The 24,769-nt window shown below is 47.2% G+C and overlaps 2 protein-coding genes across 5 annotated transcripts in view; one reads left to right on the top strand and one right to left on the bottom strand.

Annotated features, from left to right (window-relative positions):
- The window catches only part of TPCN1 (two pore segment channel 1), a 62,099-nt gene extending 59,663 nt beyond the window's left edge, over positions 1-2,436 (bottom strand). The window contains exon 1 of one of the 3 annotated variants that reach the window (XM_040250811.1): positions 2,236-2,436. The gene's annotated coding sequence lies outside the window, so the exon portion shown is untranslated. The remainder of the gene's footprint in view (positions 1-2,235) is intronic. The other 2 variants (XM_040250812.1, XM_040250810.1) reach the window with 2 other exon arrangements.
- A 329-nt stretch (positions 2,437-2,765) lies between these two features.
- On the top strand, positions 2,766-24,304 carry IQCD (IQ motif containing D). Of its 2 annotated transcripts, XM_040250807.1 has the most exons (5): positions 2,766-2,902; positions 14,989-15,803; positions 18,428-18,661; positions 22,232-22,303; positions 23,873-24,304. In XM_040250807.1, exons 2-5 carry the CDS (start codon positions 15,075-15,077, stop codon positions 24,173-24,175), a joined length of 1,338 nt encoding a protein of 445 aa, XP_040106741.1. In that variant the 5' UTR covers positions 2,766-2,902; positions 14,989-15,074; the 3' UTR covers positions 24,176-24,304. The 2 variants fall into 2 exon arrangements, with proteins under 2 accessions (XP_040106741.1, XP_040106742.1); XM_040250808.1 differs by lacking the exon at positions 18,428-18,661.
- The last annotated feature ends 465 nt before the right edge of the window (positions 24,305-24,769 follow it).

Raw genomic sequence — 24,769 nt, 5'->3', positions numbered from 1 at the left:
CTAGTATGTTCCATCTCCACCCCTCTTAATCCTTGTTTGTGTGTTTCATAAAGATTTTAAAGACTTTGTGAAGTGTGTGAAGTCGCTCAGTCGTGTCAGACTCTTTGCGACCCCATGGACTGTAGCCTACCAGGCTCCTCTCTCCATGAGATTCTCCAGGCAAGAGTACTGGAGTGGGTTGCCATTACCTTCTCCAGGGGATTTTCCCAACCCAGGGATCGAACCTGGGTCTCCTGCATTCCAGGCAGACACTTTAACCTCTGAGCCATATAAATGTATATAAATACTTTATATATATATATATATATATATGACCGTTCATATAATAGTAATTAGTACTCAGTGAGGGTTTACTATGTACTGGGGCTCTTCTAGCAAGTTTTAAGTAAAGTTGACTGAAAGTCAATAATAGTAAGTAGGATTATTGTCCCGCTTTACAGAAGGGGAGACTTAAGGCTCAGAGAGGTTGACTTGTCCAAGATCCCACAGCAGGAAATTGGGAAAGCACAATCTGACTCCAGACCTATGCTCCCAGCCACCATACTACAATTCTTCCAAGTCCAGCCCTGGTATTAGGCAACACTAGTTCCAATGACCTATAAATAGTGTTGCCAGGCCATCTAAACTTACCCATATCATTCTTACAAAGGCACTATTCTCCTAGATTTAGGTATTTGGGGAGAAAAGGGAAGAGACTAGAATATTTTTTTTTAATGAAATGCTTATTTGGAACTTCCAATTCAAAACCGTCAGAACTAGCCTTTTACAGTTCCTATTTGTACACATTCCTGTTTCCGCTGAGGACCAAAAGAAATGCAAGCACTCAGCAGATCTAACAGCAGACCTTTGAACTTGAAAACAGCAGCAGGTTCCTTCCTTAAACTGCAGTGTTCTGGTCTCAATCAAGTTTGCCTCCAAACCAACCCACTGAATGGCAACCCAGCAATTTACCTCCTTCAGAAACCTCCACGACCATTTGAGGCAGGCCCCTGTGCATCAATAGCTTCTTAAAAAGTAGGCAGTTTAAAAGTGAGCACTATTCTTTGCTGCTAAGCCTGTAGCGCTCTACCCAGCAAACTTCCTGTGAAATTTTTTTTTTAAGTTTCCTCCAGATCTGGGGATTCATTTTACTTTTAAATCTCAGTAGTGGGAAAACAGAAAAGGAAATTCCAAATGAGATGCTACCATTTGGCTGTCTTAAAGCATTTTATGTCTTTTTTTTTTTTTCTCTTTTTGGCTTAAACTTTTCACCACAGATACTTTCAAATATACTCAAATGTAGAGAGAATATGTAAATGAACTTCCTTGTATTGATCACTCAGCTCTGACAATTATTAACATCTTGTCCTAGCCAGTATTTATTTTGAAGGCTGGAGAGGCTATTAACCTTTTCAACTCATCAAGAAGAGCTTTCCTAACTGTATCGTTGTTATTATAGTAGCTACTGGCTTTTATTTTAACTGTATAATATATGACTGTTTGCTTGTAATGAATGCATTAGTTTTGTGGCTCTCAGAGGGGGTTATCACAACAGAGACATATGTGCCTCAAAATGTGAATAGTGTTGCTGTTAGGAAATTTTACTCAGCTGATGTCCCCACTTCACAATGAGGAAAGTGAGGTTTAGAGGGGTTAAATTAACCGACCTCTTGTAAGTAGACCGCAGGGAAGTAATAGAGCCCAGATTTCAACCCAGGCAGTCTGACCCTCCCTGCTTAACCATTACCCTTCCTCTCTTCCCAGACCAGTCCCCTCATCTGAATTCAAACCCATAATTTTAGAGAGGGAAAACTGAGGCTCAGGGAAGAGAAGGGACGTACTTAAAGTCACAGTGCTTCTCCCTCTAGAGAGGACCCAGAATGGAAGGGTCACCCCTTAGGGAAAGGTCCCAGGGAAAGCCGGCAGGCCGTCCCGCTGTCCACTCGGGCAGACGGACCGGGCAAGAGTCTCTTGCAGGGTGGGTGAACTGAGGGCTCCAGGGAGATGAGCATTTGAGAGAGAAAGGGGAGCGAAGAGGAGTGCGGGATCCTACTCCACGTGTTCGACTTTGAGCCCCCTCTCCCTCCCCGGGCTTCCTCGGGCGGTCCCCACGCTGGGCCCCCTCCCCAGATCAGGACTGGAGGGAGAGAAGCGCAGCAATGAACTTCCCCGCAACCCCTCTTGGCCCGACCTGCCCGCCCCCCACACCCAAATGCCCAGCCGCAACCTTTCACTCCGAGCCCCCTGCCCCTTGACCTCTGCCCTCTCCTCTGACCATCCCTCACACGCCTCGAATTCTTACACGCGCCGCCCCAGCAACCCGGACCGACCGCCGGGGTCCGCACAGCACAGCACAGCCCGCCGGCGCAGCCGCCAAAGCCCCGAGCCCGGAGCTGTTGCAGCTGCAGCAGCCGCCGCAGAAACAGCCACCTCAGCCGCTGCCACCACGGCAGCTGCGCCAGCTCTCCCATCCGCCGCCTACTGTCCCCTTCGCCTGGCCGGCACCGCCCCATTCCCCCCCTTCGCCGCGCCCTATTGGCTACCTCAGGCGTCATGATGATCTCTGATTGGCCAACCCTTACGTCCTTCCCCAGTTAATGCAAGCCTCCTTGCCCGCCTCCTTGGGGAAGAGAGGCGGGACAAAGAAGCTCCGCCCCTTTCCCGCCCATTCTCTCCGCCTTACTCTTTCAGCTTAACCCTGAGGGACGCCCGGCTCTTCCAATTGGTGGAGAGTTAGACACACCTTGTTTCTGATTGGTCAGTCCTCAGGAGGTGGACCAAACCGAGGGGAATAAGGAATCGAATGGCGAAAAGGAAAGTTAATCAGACACCGAGTCCCGTCTTCTGAGATTGATGGGTAACCTAGCAACGCAGGAACAGCTGTGGTAACCAAGGACAGAAAAACCTAAAGACCACCGAGCAGGTGAGTGATCACGTGGGGAAGGGCTGGAGATGATGGGGAGATGCTGAATGGGATCTAGTCCTCTTATCTCTTGACACTGAGGAATCAGCATCCCGTCCCCCTCCCCCACCGCTAGCCCGTCCCCAGCTCAGGACCCTGATCTCCAGCCCCTGCCTCAGTCTGGACCTCCCTCTCGACCTTCTGCAAAGACGACTGGGCGTCCTCTTTGGTGTCTCTGCCTCTACTCTGCCCCTCCTCTTGTCCACTTCATGGTTCCACTTCCTCATCCGTAAAACGTGGATGATACTAGTCAAGTGGAATCACACCAAAGTTAAACTACTGTCAAGTCACACATAGGTGTTGGGGGTGAGAGAGTAGTTTTATAAGTTCCCTACCATTCCATCAACAGCTTATAAATCCCAAGGTGAGCATGCAATGAAAGTGAGTGTTTAAATTATGTACCTTTGTACCAATGTTGGCCTTTTGTGCTATAATAACTTTAGACCTTAACTTCCATCGCTGTCCTTAAAATATAATTTCATTTACATACTCAAGAGAAAGGGTTTCTTGCAAGGATTAACTAAAACAAAGTAGAATAGTTGTCGGCAGGGGCTGGGGGAGTGGGAAACGGGCAGTTATTACTTAATAGGTACAGAGTTTCAATTTGGGATGATGAAAAAGTTCTGGAAGGCAGATGGTGGTGATGGTTGCATATAGATATGAATGTAACAATTTAATGCCACTGAATTTTAAATGGTTACAGTGGTAAACTTTATGTTGCCTGCATGCGTGCTCAGTTGCTTCAATCGAACTCAGTCGCTTCAGTTGTGTCTTGACTCTGCAAACCCTTGGACGGGAGCCCGCCAAGGCTCCTCTGTCCCTAAGATTTTCCGGGCAAGAATACCTGAGTGGATTGGCATTCCCTCCTCTAGGGAATCCTCCCAACCCAGGACTCCAACCCTGTCTTCTGCACTGAAGGTGGATTCTTTACCACTGAACTTATGTGTATTTTAACACAATAATGATTTTTCAAAGCAACTATAAAGCTAGACAAAACCATCTATTGCTAAATTAGCACTCTGAAAATCAGCCAAAGGCATACAACAAACTGAGAGCTTTTATTTATAAAACCACTGAACTTCAAGTTTGTTCTGTACTTACCTGGGACTTCTCTGATTTCCCCATACTCAGTTCTATCTGGTATAATAGTTCAACCAGGGCGGGTAGCCCCCTGAAAACCAAGAGCTTCACTGTCGCTGTCTGATGGGGCTCACTTGATTTGGAGGACTCTTGGCTAAAGTAGCAATCTTGGTGGCACGAGAACAGGGAACGCCAGCGGGTATAGCAGTAGTCCAAGGCTGTAGTTCTATTCGGCGCCAACAGTGCACTGAAAACTTGGAGTTCTGGGGAATGGGGCATCCGTGCGGAACCTGATGAGCTCTGTCTTACCTTGACTGACTAGAGGTTATGCGCATGTGCAGCAGAGACCTGCTCGGGCCCAAGCGACTTAGAAATGCTTGGCTTTTGGAGCCTGGTGTAGACAGGTGTACTGAGTGCATAGGGTACTTGCCATCCAAGAATAGGAGCCTTACTGGTTCAAAGTTTGAGCACAACCCCTGACTGATTTTTGGCTGAATATTAAACTATGTGGATACATAGGTGACCCCTAGGAAGCCAAGTTTTAAAATAAAAATATGCAAAAAAAATTAAGCAGAGATATCAATAGCTGCACACCATAGAGGAGACTGACTTGACAGATTTAGTCCAGGAAGTAAATTACCAAATGCCCAAGCAAAACAAAAACAGCAATCATTAGGAAAAAAATATATTGTGTTGCTACCAAAAAAAAATTTCCCTCTAAGATTTCCAGTGTTCAGTAAAAATTGTGAGATGTGTGTAAACATACTCAGGGGAAAAACTCAGTCAACAGAAACAGTCTCTATGTGTCCCCAGATGTTGGTTTCAGCAGACAAACACTTCAAAGAAGCTATTGTAAATACAATCAAAGAACTAAAGGAAACCATGTTTAAATAACTGAAAGAAGACAAGATAACAATGACTCATCAAATAGAAAATATTTAGTATCCCAGAATAGATTATGATAAATTAAGGTGTACATTATAATCCCTAAATTGACCACTAAAAAAAAAAAAAAAACACTCAAAAAATATTTTAAAAATCAATGGAATAATTAAAAGAATGGACTGAAAACATTCAACACAATAAAAAGCATTCAGTAAATAGCATGGGGACAAAAAAGAAAAGGCATGAAATGAAATAAATAAAAAATAGTAAAACAGCAGATGTAAATCCAACTATATGAATAATTTAATGTAAATTATTAAATGGAAAAAAACACTCCAATCAAAACAGAGGTTGCCAGACTAAATTTAAAAAATGAGACTGAGGAACTCCTTGGCAGTCCCGTGGTTAGGACTCAGTGCTTTCACTGCCAAAGGTGCAGCTTCAATCCCTGGTCAGGGAGCTAAGCTGTGCGGCAGAGTCAAAAAAAAAAAAAAGAGAAAGAAATGCTTCAAAATAAATAAATACATAAGTGATACTGAAATATATTCTGCCTACAAGAAATTCATCTTAGATTAAAAGACACAGATTAAAAAAATTGGACTCCATGCAAAGAGTAACCATAATAAAGCTGGAAAGGCTAAACTGCTATCAGACAAAATTGACTTTAAGACAAAAAGAAATATTACTAGAACAAAGAGGAACCATTTGATATTGATAGGAAGGCTAATATACCAGGAAGATATAGCTGGACTGACCAAGAAAATAAAAGGCACAAATTGCCAAAATCAGAACTACAGAAACTTAAAGAATTATAAGGAATATGATGAAAAACTTCATGCCAAAAAAATAAGACAACTTAGATAAAATGAATGAACTCCTCAGTTCAGTTCAGTCGCTCAGCTGTGTCTGACTCTTTTCAACCCCATGGACTGCAGCACGCCAGGCCTCCCTGTCCATCACCAACTCCCAGAGTTTACCCAAACTCATCTCCATTGAGTTGGTGATGCCATCCAACCATCTCATCCTCTGTCGTCCCCTTCTCCTCCCACCTTCAATCTTTCCCAGCATAAGGGTCTTTTCAAATGAGTCAGCTCTTCGAATCAGGTGGCCAAAGTATTGGAGTTTCAACTTCAACATCAGTCCTTCCAATGAACACTCAGGACTAGAAAGACAAATTATTAAAATCGACCCAAGAAGAAAGAGAAAATTTGAATAAACCTATAACGAGTAAACAGATTGAATTATAAATAGTCTTCCAGAATTACCTAGCAGTCCAGTGGTTAAGACTTGGCGCTTTCACTGCTGTGGGCTCAGGTTTGATCCTTGGTTGGGGAACTAAGATCCCACCAGCTAGACGGTGCAGCCACAAAAAAAAAGAATTAAGAACTGAATCTTTTCTCCCTACTCAATTGCTAAATTCCCCGCCTCTACATACTTCCCTTTCTCCCTGAGAGAAAACAGCTCTGGGCAGTGAGGCCAATGTATAACCTCATTTATCCCTCAACATATAATCATAATCATAATCACTCCACTTGAGAGAGAGCTTTTAACCCTCCAAAGGGCCTTCCCATCTGTTAAACCATCCTTCCTCAACCCAGTTCCCATTTGATGGCTATGACAGGTGTTTGTTCCCATGTGCAAAAGAGATAAGGGACTTGCCCAGACTTATTCCAAGAGCCCCTGGCAGGGGAGGATCCTGCACCCAGGGCTCCTAAGACCCAGCTGGTGAATCTGATCTTGATTCTGTAACTGATGGTGGTTTGAGATGGCACCAAGATCAGCTCATCAGACAGAGTGGGCAAGGTATGAGCAAGCCTTCCTTTGAATCTGGATAGAGCACTGGACTTAGCATACAGGAGGGCAAGAGTTTTTTTGGGGAGCCAGGCCACTGTGGTCCAAACCAGTGGTTCTCAATGAGGAGCACCGCACACCCACCCCACAGGACCATTGGGCAATGTCTGGAGATATTGCATTTCCAACTGATTGGAGCTAATGGCAAGAGAAGGATGCTACTGGCATCCAGTGGGTAGAGGCCAGGAATGACACTAAACATCCTACAACACACAGGACAGCCTCCACAACAATTATCTGACCCAAAATGACAATAGTGTGGAGACTGAACAACTCTGCTCTACACTGGTATTTTCACACAAGTGCTACACACATACACACACACCCCTACCTTTTCCCTTCAAGCCCTAGTTAGTGGAACTGAAAGCAAAAGGGATTAAAAATCAAGATCATTTGAAATACAGAACATCAGAGGAAACTATCTCTTTGACCTTAGCTTTCAAATAATGGCACACATTATTTGTTCCGTCTGACTCTTTTTTGATCCCCTGGACGGTAGCCCACCAGGCTCATCTGTCTATGGAACTTTCCAGGCAAGAATACTGGAGTGGGTTGCCATTTCTTCCAAGAAATATTTCCAACCCAGGAACTGAACCTGCATCTCTGGCATCTCCTACATTCACAGGCAGATTCTTTACCACTGAGCCACCAGGGAAGACCCCAGCAGCAGGTTATATCCTATGGCCAATCAAATGCCTTTAACATAAAAGCTTTTGGATGCAGGTTTGTTTTTTTTTTTTTAACCACAAGCCAGACAAAGAAATACATTTTCCTCCTCAACCTGGCACACAGCACAAGCCTGTTTAAATACAAAAGGATACTTACTACATGCAGTGTGCTCTGATATTGTTTATTTCATTTATTTTTAATGCTAGTCTCAACAGCCAAACTGATTCCACCATTCACTAAAGGGTCACAGTTTTTAAAAGACTCTTCTGCAACATCTGTCAGTCAGGAAAAGCCAGTGTTTTGCATCTGATAAGATTATGATTTAAATGTATACATATATTTAAGTGGGGGAAGTCTATTTTAGAAAAATCCAAATTCACTGCTAAGAAATTCTTCCTTCTGTCTGAAACAACCAAAGTGATACTACCCACAGTTGCAGAGAACCAGAAATAAACACTTTGACAGCTACATTGCCAAAAGAGGAATTAAAAATTGTGATGAATTAATTTGTAAGAGGGAAGAGTCTGGAAAATGGTGAGTGGTTTAAGCGGTCTCTGTCTTCCTCCATTACTTACAGAAAGTCGTGAATAATGCAGAAGCCTGCATAATTAAAAATAGAAATAGTAAAAAGGAGTAGAAAAATGGATCCATGTTGGCTGTTTATAAACCTTTCTGCGCAAAAACAAATATATATTATTTTGAGGAAAAACACACATTCTGTTTTAAGAAGTATTCAAATGTCAATATTAAATCATATCATTTTGGAAGTCCACCTAAAAGCCCAACATGATTGAGTCCAGACTTCATGTCATGCTCACAACAGTTTTATCAAGCATGGCGTCTGTTATTATCCCCATGTCACAGGTGAAAGTGAAACTCTAGCTTAGTCATGTTTGACTCTTTGTGACCCCATGGACCATAAACCTGCCAGGCTCCTCTGTCCATGGAATTCTCCAGGCAAGAATACTGGAGTAGGTTGCCATTTCCTTCTCCAGGGGATCTTCCCAACCCAGGAATTGAACCCAGATCTCCTACATTGCAGGTGGACTCTTTACCATCTGAGCCACCAGGGCATGTCACAGTTGAGGAAGCCGAAGATGCTCAGAGACATTAATAGACTTACCCAAAGCCACGGAGCAAGGAAGTGGTGATCCCCTAGGACTGAACTTCAAATTTATCTATCATGGGAACCCCCAAACTTAATCACCATGCAGTGGGCTCATGTTTTCCTATCCAGATTCAGAGATAAGGGCCCTGAAGGTTAAGTGAATTTGCCCAGGGCTATAGCCGTGGCCAGTAGCCATAGAGAGTTATTCATTATAAACCTAACCAGCAGCTTGGAAATCTGTCCCGTGGAGCGCATCCCGTCCCAACCTCAGACATTATTCAGAGCCCTCTGTCTCCAAGGCCCAGGGTAACTGGAGCCTGCGGTCACAGAGCCATCTCCGCTGATGAGATTCAGTCTGTTACTACCGCCAGTGAGTGTCCACCTCCAGGCCAGGCAGGAATCTTCCGCAAGCCAGAAGCCATCCAGGGAACACAGGTTCTCAAAAAGGACAAGAGAGGACTGAGTAATCCTTCAAAAGTGGCCATAGGGGGACTTTCCCTTGCAAAAGAGTGGGCCACAACCGAGTGACTAAACAACAACTGCTTGCTAATCTTGCTTTTTAAGGATAGCGTTCGGGTCTCAGACTCATCTTGCCTGGGTCCCAATATCTAGCTGGAATGAAGTAACATCAGGAGGTAGACATTGTCATCTTCTGTTTAATGAGTTGAAACAGAGTTTCCAGTTACAGCAGAGATATAAAGTTTCCTTTTTAATGAGAAGTACTTAAGAATGAAAGTGTACTTAAAGAAAATAACTGAGTGGATAATAGCACAGCCTGGTCTAGAGATCTGGTAGAAATCACAAAGCTGACATTCCAGTGAGAGGGATTTGGGCGACACTGAGTTGGAACCAGCCGTCATGAGGGTATCTCTTGTTACCCATCACTGTGGCATCATGCTGACCTGTGGGCCCCGTGTCATCATCAGTTACATGGTGTGTCTTTGTAATTTGCCCATAATACCTGTCTCCTGAGAAACCTGTATACGGGTCAGGAAGCAACAGTCAGAACCCTCTAGGGAACAACTGACTGGTTCAGAATTGTGGTTCAGAATTGAGAAAGGAGTACCACAAGGCTGTTGTCACTCTGTTTATTTAACTCATACACAGAGCACATCATGCAAAATGCAAGGCTGGATGAATCACAAGCTACAATCAAGATTGCCAGGAGAAATATCAATAACCTCAGATATGCAGATGATACCATTCTAATGGCAGAAAGTGTTGATATCTGGCAGAAAACAACAAAATTCTGTAAAGCAATTATCCTTCAATTAAAAAATAAATTAATTTTTAAAAACTTAAAAAAATAAAATGAAGAGGAACTAAAGTGCCTCTTGATGCAGGTGAAGGAGGAGAGTGAAAAAAACAGCTTAAAACTCAATATTAAAGAAAGCTAAGATCATGGCATCTGGTCCCATCATTTCACGGCAGATAGAAGGAGAAAAGGTGGAAGCGGCGACAGATTTCCTCTTCTTGGGCTCTAAAATCACTGCAGATGGTACTCCAGCCATCAAATTAGAAGACCATTGCTTCTTGGCAGGAAAGCTTTGACAAATCTAGATAATGTGTTAAAAAGCAAAGATATCACTTTGCCAACAGAAGTCTGTATAGTCAAGGCTATGGTTTTTCCAGCAGTCATGTGTGGATATGAGAGCTAGACAACAAAGAAGGCAGGGCACCAAAGAACTGATGGTTTTGAATTGTAGTGCTGGAGAAGACTCTTGAGAGTCCCTTGAACTACATGGAGATCAAACCAGTCAATCCTAAAGGAAATCAACTCTGAATATTCATTGAAAGGACTGATGCTGAAACTGAAGCTCCAATACTTTGACCACCTGATGTGAAGAGTTGACTCATTGGAAAAGACCCTGATGCTGAGTAAGATTGAAGGCAGGAGGAGAAGGGGATGACAGAGGATGAGATAGTTGGATGGCTTCACTGATTCAATGGACATGAACTTTGGCAACTTCCGGGAGATGGTGAGGGACAGGGAAGCCTGGCATAGTGCAGTCTTGAACAGTCGAACATGACTTGGCAACTGAATAACAGCAGCAACAACAAAAATTTCCAAAGTATGTGATTGCTTGACTCCAAAATATAAAAACCAATGAGAGGTGATTCAAAGCTTACCCTGAAATCATTTAGTCTGTCTCCCTCACCTGCTTGTTTTTTTTTTCCGGCACTCAGCTTGTGATCTTAGTTCCCTGACCACTTATCAAACCCAGGGCCCTGGCTGTGCAAGCACTGAGTCCTCAACACTGGACTGCCAAGGAGTTCCTAAGAGTTAGTTAGTATTTAAATGGCATTCCTTAAAATGAGATGCCCCTCATACCCATCCATACCCACACCCAGACACACACAAACACTCTGTCTCTCTCTCTCAAGTTTGTTCGCATCCATTGACTTCTCCATGGACTAGCGCTGGATTTGAGGGTACTTGTAGGTGCTGGATTTTCTTCTCCTTTTTCTCCCCAGGGGGAAACATACATAATTTACCTCAAACCTTTCTTTTTTTTCAAATTCCAAAATGTTCTACAACATCCAACAAGCCCATTTGAATGAAAACGAGGTATAATTTGCATGATAAAGATACATTTCCATTTATAAAGTGCAGCAGCAGAATTAATGACAAATAAAGGGATGATCCAATTAAGGTCCTCCCTCCATTAACAGCAGTGCTTCACTCTCAGGGCAGGAATCTTAAAAGGAGAGGCTTGCATTGGAAGCGATTTAAATATTAAGGTTGGTGGCATTAAAAAGGACATGAAGTGATCACATTAGAATTTAAGGAAAAGAGATTCTCCAGTGATTTTTATCATCAGAAGTCAGACGCATTTCCCCCGGTCCCAGTTCTACTGGCGTTTTCTTGTTCACCCAAATGAGCTGTCAGGAACTGATGGGCATCATCATAATCAAAGAAAACAAGTTTGCCCTTTAAAGCAAAAGAGGTAATTTGGCTGAAAATGGGAACATTTTCTTCAACACTGCATTCAATGCCCTAAAAACTTCAGGCATTCTGATTTATGCTTGAGAGCTTTGGTGGACAAGGGGGAGATGTGCCTTCATGAAACACTGTGTTCACATCCATCCTGTGGCTGCATCCGTCCTGGTACAGATTTCCTTCATCCCCAGAGAGGCTGAGGACGCTCCACGGCCATCCCTAAGATGTTATTTTCAGGAGAAGCCTGAAGCAACTCACAAGATTTATTAAGGTGCAGGAAGCCGGTGGGAATCAAAGAGATACAAGACAGAGCACCTCCCTCTCGGTCCAGTGGTTAAGACTCCGACTCCTGGTGCAGGGGACATGGGTTCAACCCGGGTCGGATCCCACATGCTGCATGGCATGCAGCCAAAAAAAAGAAAAAAAAAAACAGTGAGAGAGAGGACTGAACATCTAGATACCTTCTTTTCAGCAAAGCAAAGAGTAAACAGAAAGAAGCGGAGGGAATCCAAGAAACAAGAAACACCTAAAGGGCCAAAGAATAGGAAGAAAGGCAGCCAGATCAGGTGCTAAGCAACTGACAACACAACTTCATCCCCTCCTTCCATAGTTGCTGAACTTTCACATGTGCCTGTTCCACATCCCAAACTAGGTTATAAACTCTGGGATGACAAGAAATACCTTGCATCTTTTTTAATATCCCTGGGGGCTCAATAAATACCCAAATGGGTGACTAGTCGGATGATCTTTCTTGCCGGGAGCAGCAGCAGATATAAGAAGACCAGTTAAAGAACTCTTTAATCACGAAGCGAGCACCATCAAGGGCCCTGCTCAGTGGCAGAGAGGCTGCTGAGAAGGAAACAGACTGGGAGCTCTCAAGGGTGAACACAGATAACTGGGTGGTGCATTGGATATGGGAGAGGAGGCAGAGTTCCGGTGGCACTCAGGTGTCTGGCTTGAGCGATTCGGGTGGCAGAGTTGTTGACCCTCCAGACAAGGGGTACTGGATGGACAAGGCGAGGAGTGGAGACGTGGTGGGGTCCATCTTCGACACGGTATGTTGGGAGGTCCAGCCTATCCCGGCCATCTGGATCTCTGGGGAGGGGCGGGGGGGTGGGAGATGCAGACTGGGAAACCACTGAAGTTCTGAACTTGGGATTTCGTTTTCCCCTAGATAATAATACTCGTTATTTATCGAGCACTCACAATGTCCAGCATCTGTGCCAGAAACTTTCCCTGTGATGCTCCCTGTCTAATGACTGAGGAAGCCCAGGCTTCAGTTCAGTTCAATTCAGTCGCTCAGTCGTGTCCAACTCTTTGCAACCCCATGAATTGCAGCACGAGGCCTCCCTGTCCATCACCAACTCCCGGAGTTCAAACTCACGTCCATCGGGTCGGTGATGCCATCCAGCCATCTCATCCTCTGTCATCCCCTTCTCCTCTTGCCCCCAATCCCTCTCAGCATCAGAGTCTTTTCCAATGAGTCAACTCTTCACATGAGGTGGCCAAAGTACTGGAGTTTCAGCTTTAGCATCATTCCTTCCAGGCTTAGTGGGATTAAATAGCCAGCCCAGGGTCCCGTAGCGAGGATCTGAAACTCACGTGGGGTTGCTGCAAAGCTTAGTACTCTTAGCCATCCGGCCATATAAGCAACACTGATGACTGATTTCTGACTGCCACCATACGTTGTTGTTTTTTTTTCCCTGAAAGTCTTTTAAACTTTTAATTTTGTAGTAATTATAGATTTACAGAAAAGCAGCAAAGATAATACAGAGAATTCCCCTGTAACCTTCATTCAGCTCCCCCAGATGTTAATATCTTACATAACCACGGTTTGTCAAAACTAAGAAATTAAAACTGATACAATGCTAGGAACTAAATTATCAACTTTATTTGGCTATCATCGGTTTTCCTACTAATGTCCTTCTTGTGATCCAGGAGCCACTTCAGTATACACTGTTCCATCTAGCAAAACAGTTTTTCTTTTTTTTTAAAAAAAGTATTTATTTATTTGGCTGTATCAGGTCCTGGTTGTGACACACAGGATCTTCATCACGACACTCTGGCTCCTCCCTAGCTGTGACATGGCCTGAGTTGCCCCCTTGGCATGTGGGATCTTAGTTCCCCAACCAGGGATTAAACCTGAGTCCCCTGCATTGGAATGAGGATTTTTAACCACTGGATGGACCCCCAGGGAAGTCCCTAAAACAGTATTTTTTTTTCAATATAGTTTTAAGGATTGAAGTATACTTGACTTACAATATTTGTCAGTTTCAGGCATACAGTACAGTGGTTCAGTTTCATATACATACATATATGTACAACTTTTAAGATTTTTTTCCATTATGTTATTACAAGATATTGAATATAGTTCCCTGTGCTGTACAGTAAATCCTTGTTGTTTATCTATTTTATATACAGTAGTGTGGATCTGTAAATCCCATACTCCTAAATTATCCCCATCTCCTTCCCCTGTGATAAACGGAAGTTTTTTTTTTTTTGTCTATGAGTCTGTTTCTGTAGCAAAACAGTTTTTTAAGTTGTGCTTTGAAGTCACCAGTCATCCCCACCCCGATTTTTAAAATACATTTTTAAAAGCCGATGCAGATACACTGTGCTTGTCCTCGTGCTGCTTGCTCTCAGCACTATTATGCGCTTGTCTCTCTTCTGCGCTGTCTCTGGCTGTCCACCCCTGCTGGCTGCATTGCCCAGGCTCCCTTGTCAGCTGGTTTCCCCCTGAATTTGGTCAAGAGGAGGTGCTGGTGTTAGATTGGAAGGCTGGACGAAGGGAGGAACCAGATTTCCGCCGCTTCTCTCTGCTTTGGGCTGCATTTCCAGCAGAGGCATCAGCTCCTCTGGGGCTACAGTGACTCCTGGACAGGAAATGGCTGTGGCTCCAGCTTCCCCTAGGGGACCCTGATCCCCAGACCCGCCCCTCCTCCTCCTGCTGTGTGGCTTCCGGCCACCGACAATCGCTGGGTGGCTTCCCCTTCCCCTGGTTGGCCACTCAGCTCTTCCATCACCCATGTCACTGGTGTGCGTGCTCAGTCATGTCCGACTCTTTCCAACCCCACGGACTGTAGCCCTCCAGGCTCTTCTGTCCGTGCGGTTCTCCAGGCAAGAATACTGGAGTGGGCTGCCATGCCCTTCTCCAGGGGATCTTTCTGACCCAAGGATCCGGCCCACGTCTCCTGCTTTGGTAGGCAAATTCTTTACCACTGAGCCACCTGGGAAGCCCAGGGTGTGTTTAAATACTTAGAATGATGTCTGTATTCCTGCTTGGCCCCTGCCTGACACACAGGCCTGAGACCCACCTCCTTATTTGGTCCCCTTACCCTTGGGGCCCTGACACTGTCACAGAGCTAAAAACTGCTTCCCGTGAGAAGTTCTGGGTCAAAGATGCAGAACATCTAAGGTGAACTCTCCACGTCAATAGTTTACAGCTGCTATGGCCACGCCAGCCGTCCCGATGTCGGCGTGACTCTGCTGACTGCTTTCTCCTTCCTTTTTCAGAGTGGCCAGACATAATCAAAGCAGGAGGCCCAGGGAGACTACCCAAGTCTCAATCTCTCAGGGTGTGCAGAGGCGAAGCTCATAAAATGGCTCTGGACGTCCTAACCGTGGCCGCCCTCTACCAAGGTCCTGACATCAACAAAATAAGGCTGATAGCTCAGACAACCAAAAAGTCCACCATCCCGCGGAAAGCCCTGACCCCCGCCAAGACGAAACTCACCACCATCGAGACAAAGAGGATCATGTCCGTCCTGGACGAGACTATCCACAAGGTGGAGCTGGTGAGCCTGCTGTCCCACGCGGCGTCCGAGTCCAAGACTTCGGAGGGGATGCTGGGGCCGGACATCACGAAGGCAGTGAGGGAGCATGAGGACCTCTGCCAGACTTTCCTGGGCCGACTCAGTTACCTGCAGGAGGAAGAAAGGAAACTGCAGGAGGCGGAAGAGTTCGAGGACGAAGCGTGGTTCCGAGAGCGCCTCTTTGCCATGGACGTGCAGAAATCCCAGCTCCCGCCGCTGATGCAGGAGATCAAAGAATCCACCAAGAACATTGTGAGACTCCTGCTCAGTAACCCCCAGGTCGCCAGCCTGCTGCAGGCGCAGACCTTGGGCAGGAGCAAGGAAGCCCAGTGTTTTATCGATAGCCTGGTAGAACTCCGAGGTTTCCTGTTTGAGAAGTTACTCACCAGTCCCATGGAAGCCAGAGACAAGATCCAGTTCATCCAGGACATCACCCGACGGAATCGGAGGCACCAAGAGATCATCGACACCCTGGAGAATGAACTGGCCGCCTGTGTGAGGAACAGGAATGCGGAGGTATGAATACACGGCACTGGTCAGATTACAGCGGGAGCCCCGGGGAGAGGCCCCACGTCTTTTGGCAATTGAGGTTTCTTCCCTCCACGGTTTAAATAGTTGTTTTCATTCATTTGCTCCATTAATATTGTTTTGAGCACTCACCAGGTGCCAGGTCTTACAAATGATGAGTCCACATGGTCCCAGCCTCATGGAGTTCATGAGAGGGAAGGCAGGTCTTAAAGAGCTGATTTAATTACAGTCTTGAGAAGTACAAGAAAGGGTTAAGTACAAGGTGCAATAAGAGAGTGTTATAGGAGGCCTGAACTTGGAACTCAGAGAGGTGGAAGCCATGACTTGAAGAATGAGAGGGTGTAAACCAGGTGGGTGAAATAGAGAGGGACCTTCCAGGCCAGGGCTGGATAATAAACATTTAAGACTTTGCTGAGAGATCACCTTTGAGGTGATCTTTGGAATGTGATCTTTGTCCTGAGGGCAGGTGAGAGGGGTGGAAGTTCTAGAAGAATTTTTAAGAGGGGAAAGGATAACACGATCCCAACCTAATAACCATCTGGGGACACTTACTGTGTTATTTTATTTTAAAAATTATTTTTGTTCATTTATTTTTGGCGGCCTGAGCTTGGTCTTCATTGCTGCCTGTGGCCTTTCTCTGATTGCAGTGAGTCAGGGCTCTCCTCTATTTGTGGTGCGGCAGCTTCTCATTGTGGTGGCTTCTCTTGTGAAGAACAAACTCCAGAGCATAGGCTGGGAAGCTGTGGCGCTCGGGCTCAGCTGCCCCACAGCATGTGGGATCTTCCCAGACCAGGGATCAAACACATGTCCCCTGCATTGGCAGGCTGATTCTTCACCATTGGACCACCAGGGAAGTCCTATGTGTTATTTTTTTACATACATTTTCTCACCAACATCTTACAAAGTCCCTGGAGATGATGTATAAATATAGGTTTAGCTGCTAAAACAAAGAGACCCCAAATAATAGGGGCTTAGTCAAGCTGGAGATGGATTTCTGTTTAACAGAGAGCCGGCACGGAAGTTCTGCTTCTTAAACTTGTCAGGGGCCCAGGTTCCTTCTGGCTGGCTTCTCTGACATCCCCCACATGAGACTTCAAACCATGGACCCAAGAGGCTGCTCCAGCTTCCCCCAGTCATATTGTCATTGGTCCAGCCAGCAGGAAAGAGGAAAGCAGAGAAGGGGGCTTTGACCTGCTCTTTTGGGCCACCGCCTGGAAGCAGTTCTTAGCCAGTGCTAGAGACGCTGGGAAAGTGGTCTGTAGCTGGGGCCAGGCTCCCAGCAAAACATTTTGCTCTACAACCTTGCCAGGGAGAGCAGGTCCTGGGGGACAGCTACTACCTTTTCATTGCCCTGTGATAGATGAGAGACCAAGGCCACTCTCCCTCCCTGGCGCACTGGTTTCCTAACTTGGTCCTGTTCGGCATTCACTAGGGCTTGTTGATGAATACTTGTGTGATGATTTGATTGGGGTCTGGGTCCCCCACAAGAGGACAAGGACCTCGTCTCTCTCAGCCCCCCACTGTGTCCCCAGCAGACCTGGTGTGAAAAGCAGGCATGCTGATTATTTGGTGAGTGCAGAGATGACAGGCTCCCGGGAGCTCAGCCAGAGGAGGTCACTCAGAGGTTGGAGGGGTGTGACTTAGGGACAGGTACAGGACCCCACCCTGCCAAGTGTCTTTGCTGATCTCATTCTGGTGGTGGAAAACAACTTAGGGCTGCCAAGGTAGACAGATCTGGGTGGGCAAATTTCATTTCTGCCAGGTGGGCAAATTTCATCAGGTCATCGGATCTCAGTGTAAAATGAGGGGGTGATACCAATTAGGCAGGCTTCAGGGGTCCACACGAGAAGCTCTGACTTGTTGTAGCACTGCCTGCCTTCAAACCCAACACCTGAAGATTGAAGACTTGCCCACAGGATTGGCTTGCCTCAACCCCCTCCCCAGCCCCACCCGCCACTCCCTGAGTCCAGGAAGTGAGCTCAGACCCACTGTGGCCCCACTGCCAGCCGCTCCCCAGCCCAAGGCTGCCGGCCTGAGCCAGCCACAGCTCCGGTGTGTTCAGAGGGAAACTCTCGCGCTTGTGATCAGCCTTTGGAGCTTATTCACGGAACAGCCCAACTCCCCCGCCCCCAACCCTAATTCCTGTTTCAGAACCCACTGAGGGTAGGAGCCAAGCCAGGCCCTCAAGGGGAGAACTGGTGGCATTCCCTGTGCTGGGTGTTTATCTCACACCTTCATGTATCATGCCAGGTATCTCTGCCAACTGGGTACTTCCCATTGCACCTCAGGCAGGAGCATGGAGCTGTCTCAGGCACGCTGAGCCCCTGGCTCACGCCAGGAAACAGAGGGTGGTGGCCACAGACGTGGGCTCCAGATGGAACAGACCCGGCTTCAAATTCCAGTTAAGCTGCGCAACCCCAGACAGACTCAACCCCTCCATTTTCTCGTCTCTAGGCAGGCGGTCCCGTCTTCATCCTGAGCCGGGGGTAGGATGGGGAGACATAATAACGCCCCCCCAACCTCCAAGAGCTGCAGGCACGCCAGCCTCTCCTGCCATGGCGACCCCCGATGGCGGGTGGTATCCTCGAGAGTCTCTCCTCTTTCCGGTCCAGGTGGAGAAGGAGAACTTTGTGATCCAAGAGCTGAAAAACCACCTGCACCAGGTGCTCAAGTTCTCGGAGAACAGCCTTCTGCGCACCAAGCAGGAGGCGGAGAAGCAGCAGAAGGCGGACTTCCGGGCCTCGCAGGCCAGGGTGGCCGCGGTCCAGCAGGAGATCCTGGTGCTGCAGTCGCAGTTCCACAACCTGGTCATGGAGAACCGGGACACAGAGCAGGCACTGAGGAAGGTGCCCTGGGGAGGGGGGACGGCAGGCAGGAGGGCCACCAGGGCGGGGCGGGGGCAGAGGAGCTGGGGGGCGCTGGGGGCAGAGACATGGGGTCCCACTACATGCCGGCTCTGTGACCTTGAGCAAGCTCCCAAGCTCCTCTGAGCCCCGCAAGGAGGAGGACACCCACCCACCCATCCTGCAAAGGAAATGAAGGCACCCGGAAACCTCTGGCAAATCCCTCAGCCCCCTCCAAGCCTTAGTTTCCACATCTTGAAGACGATCACGATTGAATAGGCCTCAGTGAGCTATTATGAGAACTAGATGAGATGGTGGGTGGAGAGCTGGTGCCTAGTAGGTGCTCAATAAGTATCCTTTCTTCATCCGCCTTCTCCCTCATCTCAGCCAGGACCCAGGCCCCGCAGTCACCCCGCAAGCACCAGTTTGCTGTGGACTCCCTTTCCACACAAAGGGCACCCTTGCTATCACTTGTCCTCACTTCGTTTTCGTTTCACAACTCTTTGGAGAATCTGCTGGAAGCCCTGGGCCTCTCCCCCATGAAAAGGCACAGGTGCCCCTGCACACAGGGGTGGGCAATTCTTGGGTCACAGGCTCCCTGAAGCCAGCCTGTGCATGGTGTGCAAGTTAAGACCTTTTGCACTGTAAGGACTGTGTGTTTAGTCGTTCAGTTATGTCGGACTCTTTGCAAGCCCATGGACTGTAGCCCGCCAGGCTCCTCTGTCCATGGGATTCTCCAGGCAAGAATACTGGAGAATACTGTCCATTTCCTTCTCCAGGGGCTCTTCCCAACCCAGGGTTCGAACCTGGGTCTCCTACATTACAGGCCAATTCTTTACCATCTGAGCTACCAGGGAAACCTGTAAGAACTAAGGAGCCGATTTTTTTAAATTGAGGTGAAATTCACATAACAAAAAAATACAACCATTTTATTCGGTGGCACTTAGTATTCACAGTGTTGTACAACCACAACCTCTCTCTAGTTCCAAAACACTTTAATCACCTCCAAACAAACCTTGTACTCATTAAGCAGTTTCTCACCCACTCCCCTTCCCCCAGCCCCTGAAAACCACTAATCTACTTTCTGTCTCCTTGGATTTGCCTATTCTGGACTCTTCATGTAAATGGAATCATAAAATATATGGTCTTTCTAGCATCTCCTTTTCAAGGTCTGCCCACGTAACATCTGCCAACACTTCACTCCTTTTTATGGCAGAATAACATTGCAGAATTCCAAAGAATAGCAAGGAGAGATAAGAAAACTTTCCTCAATGATCAGTGCAAAGAAATAGAGGAAAACAATAGAATGGGAAATACTAGAGATTTCCTCAAGAAAATTAGAGATACCAAGGGAACATTTCATGAAAAGATGGGCTCAATAAAGGACAGAAATGGTATGGACCTAACAGAAGCAGAAGCTATTAAGAAGAGGTGGCAAGAATACACAGAGGAACTGTACAAAAAAGATCTTCACGACCCAGATGATCACGATGGTGTGATCACTCTCCTAGAGGCAGACATCCTGGAATGTGAAGTCAAGTGGGCCTTAGGAAGCATCACTATGAACAAAGCTAGTAGAGGTGATGGAATTCCAGTTGAGCTATTTCAAATCCTAAAAGATGATGCTGTGAAAGTACTGCACTCAATATGCCAGCAAATCTGACAAACTTAGCAGTGGCCACAGGACAGGAAAAGGTCAGCTTTCATTCCAATCCCAAAGAAAGGCAATTCCAAAGAATGTTCAAAAGACTGCACAATTGCACTCATCTCACACGCTAGTAAATTAATTCTCAAAATTCTCCAAGCCAGGCTTCAACAGTATGTGAACTGTGAACTTCTAGATATTCAAGCTGGTTTTAGAAAAGGCAGAGGAACCAGAGATCAAATTGCCAACATCTGCTGGATAATCGAAAAAGCAAGAGAGTTCCAGAAAAACATCTATTTCTGCTTTATTGACTATTCCAAAGCCTTTGACTATGTGGATCACAACAAACTGTGGAAAATTCTGAAAGAGATGGGAATACCGGACCACCTGACCTGCCTCTTGAGAAACCTATATGCAGGTCAGGAAGCAACAGTTAGAACTGGATATGGAACAACAGACTGGTTCCAAATAGGGAAAAGAGTATGTCAAGGCTGTATATTGTCACCCTGCTTGTTTAACTTATGTGCAGAGTACATCATGAGAAACACTGGGCTGGATGAAGCACAGGCTGGAATTAAGATTGCTGGGAGAAATATCAATAACCTCACATATACAGATGACACCCTTATGGCAGAAAGTGAAGAAGAACTAAAGAGCCTCTTGATGAAAGTGAAAAAGGAGAGTGAAAAAGTTGGCTTAAAGCTCAACTTCAGAAAACTAAGATCATGGCATCTGGTCCCATCACTTCATGGCAAATAGATGGGGAAATGATGGAAACAGTGACTGACTTTATTTTTTTTGGCCTCCAAAATCACTGCAGATGGTGACTGCAGCCATGAAATTAAAAGATGCTTACTCCTTGGAAGGAAAGTTATGACTAAACTAGACAGCATATTAAAAAGCAGAGACATCACTTTGCCAACAAAGGTCCATCTAGTCAAAGCTATGGTTTTTCCAATAGTCATGTATGGATGTGAGAGTTGGACTATAAAGAAAGCTGAGCACCGAAGAATTGATGCTTTTGAACTATGGTGTTGGAGAAGACTCTTGAGAGTCCCTTGGACTGCAATGAGATCCAACCAGTCCATCCTAAAGGAGATCAGTCCTGGGTGTTCATTGGAAGGACTGATGTTGAAGCTGAAACTCCAATACTTTGGGCAACTGATGTGAAGAACTAACTCATTGGAAAAGACCCTGATGCTGGGAAACTTTGAAGGTGGGAGAAGGGTTCGACAGAGGATGAGATGGTTGGATGGCATCACAGACTCAATGGAGATGAGTTTGAGTAAACTCTGGGAGTTGGTGATGGACATGGAGTCTTGGCATGCTGCAGTCCATGGGGTCGCAAAGAGTTGAACATGACTGAGTGACTGAACTGAACTGAACATTCCACTGTATAAACAGGAGCTGATCTTTTAAAGACAAAATTAGAGCACATTCCTTTGCTGTGTCTAAATCCATGCAACAGCGAGCATCCCCTCCCCCTTACACTAGAAACCAAACTCCTCCCGCTGCAGACCCTCCTTGTGCAACATAGCTTCTCACTCTGAACTCACTGGGACCATGTTCACCCGCGGCCATGCCATCCCAGCCACACAGGCTCAGGTGCCTATTCTTTAAACACCACGAGCTTGTTCCCAGCTCAGGGCCTTTGCACCTGCTGCTCCATCTGCCTAGAATGTTCTGGAGCCAGACAGCTGGCTTCACATCCGAGCTCTGACCACCCATCAGTTCCATGATCTTGGGTCCAGTGAGTCAGTACTCCTGATCTTCCGTGTCCTCATCTGTGAAATGGAGAACCTACCTTGTAGTGTGGATTCAAGTAGGCGAGGCGTGACATACTGCCTGCTGACACAGAGCAGCCTCGGTGCCGTTCATTGTTACTATCGGTCCATCAAACAATGACTAATTGAATTTTTTTTTTCCAGAAAAAATATAAAGTGGAAACGGAAATTGAGAACTGGATCCAGAAATACGATTCGGAGATGAGTGAAAAGCAGGTATTTGTCTCCCTAATTCTGTCTCAGGTGTGTTTCCCAAGACCTTCTAGGAATCGGGGTGAGGGGGCAGGGGAAGAGAAGCCCTCAGATGGTCCATGGTCTACGCCCAGTTCTGGGCCTCCCCAAAGTGACTTCCCTGTCCCTTCCTTAGGCTCAAGGGTTTGTCTAGCCTGGGGCAGTGAGGGGAGCAGTGGCAAAGGAAGGAAACGGAAGCTGCCAGCCACTAAGTGGCGTTTGACACCAGATCCAAAGATCTCGCCTCCATCTAGGGTCAACATCCCAGGCTCCCTGTCCCCTCCTGTTCAGCTCCCTCCAGCAGCCCTGCCAGCCAGGACTCATCTGTGCTTGATTCAAGTACGAGTTCACCTCCACCACTTCACTCAGTTACCCGGGAACTTTCTACCAAGTGCTTGAGATGGGCCGGGTGCCAGCCTCCAGCAGTGAAGAAAGTCCCCATTGTCATCTGGAGGTTCTACTCTAGTGGCACTTATGTCCCTGTGTGACCTTAAGCAAGGGACTTGACCTTGAACTCTGCATGTGATCAACATAAGCAGTAACACCCAGGCCGGGACCATGGTGGGGATTCATTGAGGCTTGTACAACACAGGATCTGGCCTGGAGCAGGAGCTCAGGGGACACCAGCCTATAAAACAGGGGTGCCCTGAGGCCTCCATGCAGCTCTGTGCTGACATCAGTGGCCCAGAGCCCGAAGCCCCAATTTGGGGGCCAGGAAGGCCTGGTGAGCACTGGAGAGGACCTCAGCCTCTGAGTGGCCCAATGTCGGGTGTACTGTCAAGAGTAGGGCAACTCAGGGTCTGTCTGATCCCCAGTACTCTAGGAAGGGGGAGACTGGAGGCTGTGCTCATTTCTCTGTTCCCAGTGAGGGTGGTGGGTTAATGATGGCAAAGACAGAGTCCACTTAGCTCTGCCTCCTCTGGAAGTACTTTGCATCTAATAGATACTTGCTGGGAAGGAGGGAGGGAGGGAGATAGGTGTGAATTACAGCAGGAGAAGCTGTGGTTAGAGGTAGGGAAGAACTGTGGGGTTCTGTCACCCGAGGAAGGTCCTCTCTGGGTATCTTTGTGACACGGGCCACGTTGATGGCAGCGGCTGGCATTTTTTAAACGTCCCCACTGTGTGCCTGGTGCCTCCATCTAGGACGTTGCATCCAGCCCAACATTTAATCAGGGAAATAGTTCCCAACCCTGCTCCTGAGTATGGAATCGTCCCCACGTTTCAGATGAGGAAAAAGGGAAGGCTTGGAACAAGGTGAAGCCCCTCAAGATGTGGCCAAGCTGAGATTAAAAGCCCAGTCGGCCCAGCTCACAAGCCGGGTGTTTTCCTCATTCCTGAAATTATTTAAGCCGGGCCTCACACCTTAAGCTGGGGATGGACCGCCATCACCTCTCCCCTTCCCATCCGGGCCTGGGATGCAGACAAGCTTAGCACTGGCGGCCATGGCTGGGGGCGGCAGCACCTGCAGGGAGGTGGGGAGCCTGCGCACAAGTGGGTGGAGACGGGAGCTCTGAGCCTGGTGGTGGCCCACCCGCTCCCTGCCTCTCGCCCCAGGACGAGTACGAGGAGCTGGACCTCATCCACAAAGAGGAGCAGCTCCAGCTGGAGGAGCTGAAGAAACGGTACGACGTGCTGGTGGAAGAGTTCTCCCAGATCCAGGCCGAGCGCGAGATCTTGGCCAAGAAGAGGCTAGAGGACGAGCAGGAGATGGTGCGTATGGTGCGGGCCGCCACGCTCATCCAGGCCCTGTGGAAGGGCTACCTGGTCCGCTCCATGCTCAAGTCCAAGAAGAAGAAGCGGGGCAAGGGCAAAGGAGAGAAGGAGAAGGGCAAGGGCAAAGGAAAGGGCAAGAAGTAAGTGTTCCCTTCGCGCTTGCCGTAATCTAACCTCTCACTCGAGAGCCGGCCCGGGAAGCCCCTGGGATGGGGAGCCCCGTGGTTTATGACTTTAACGCTTTTTCAAAATTAAACACCATTGTCAAGCACAGCCTACAGATAAACTTCATTTTCCCTGGGGCCCCTGGGTGGTGTGTCCACGCTGCAGAGGCTTTGTCCATTGTCGGGGGTGGGGGTGGGGGGGTGCGGAGAGGCGGTGGGGAACACCCCGGGCTGCACCCCTCTCTCCTGCCCGCCTCGGTCCCAGGCCGGAAGTTGCCATGACTGCGACGGATGCATCACCGGCCGGGACAGCTGGGTGTGGGTCATAGCCGCCGCCAAAGGCAGGCGCGGTGAGTAGAGAATTCTTAGAGGGACAGGGAGGGTTTCGGGCTGCCCTCAGTCCCTGCTCTGGGAATTACTTTGTTTACAACTTTGCCCCCATTTAAAACTGTGAAAGCGCAGGGTCAAAAACTAGCAACCTCACATTGGCCTTATTTGGTATCCAGGGGGGTCGAACAATGTATTTTTTAATTCACTTCTGACATTAAAAAAAAAAAAAAGAACCCAGAGGCTA

Source organism: Oryx dammah, unplaced genomic scaffold (genome assembly GCF_014754425.2).
Source record: "Oryx dammah isolate SB20612 unplaced genomic scaffold, SCBI_Odam_1.1 HiC_scaffold_12, whole genome shotgun sequence".
Lineage (NCBI taxonomy): Eukaryota > Metazoa > Chordata > Mammalia > Artiodactyla > Bovidae > Oryx > Oryx dammah.
The sequence above is the reverse complement of the archived record's forward strand: the minus strand, read 5'-3'. Positions and strand labels throughout refer to the sequence as shown.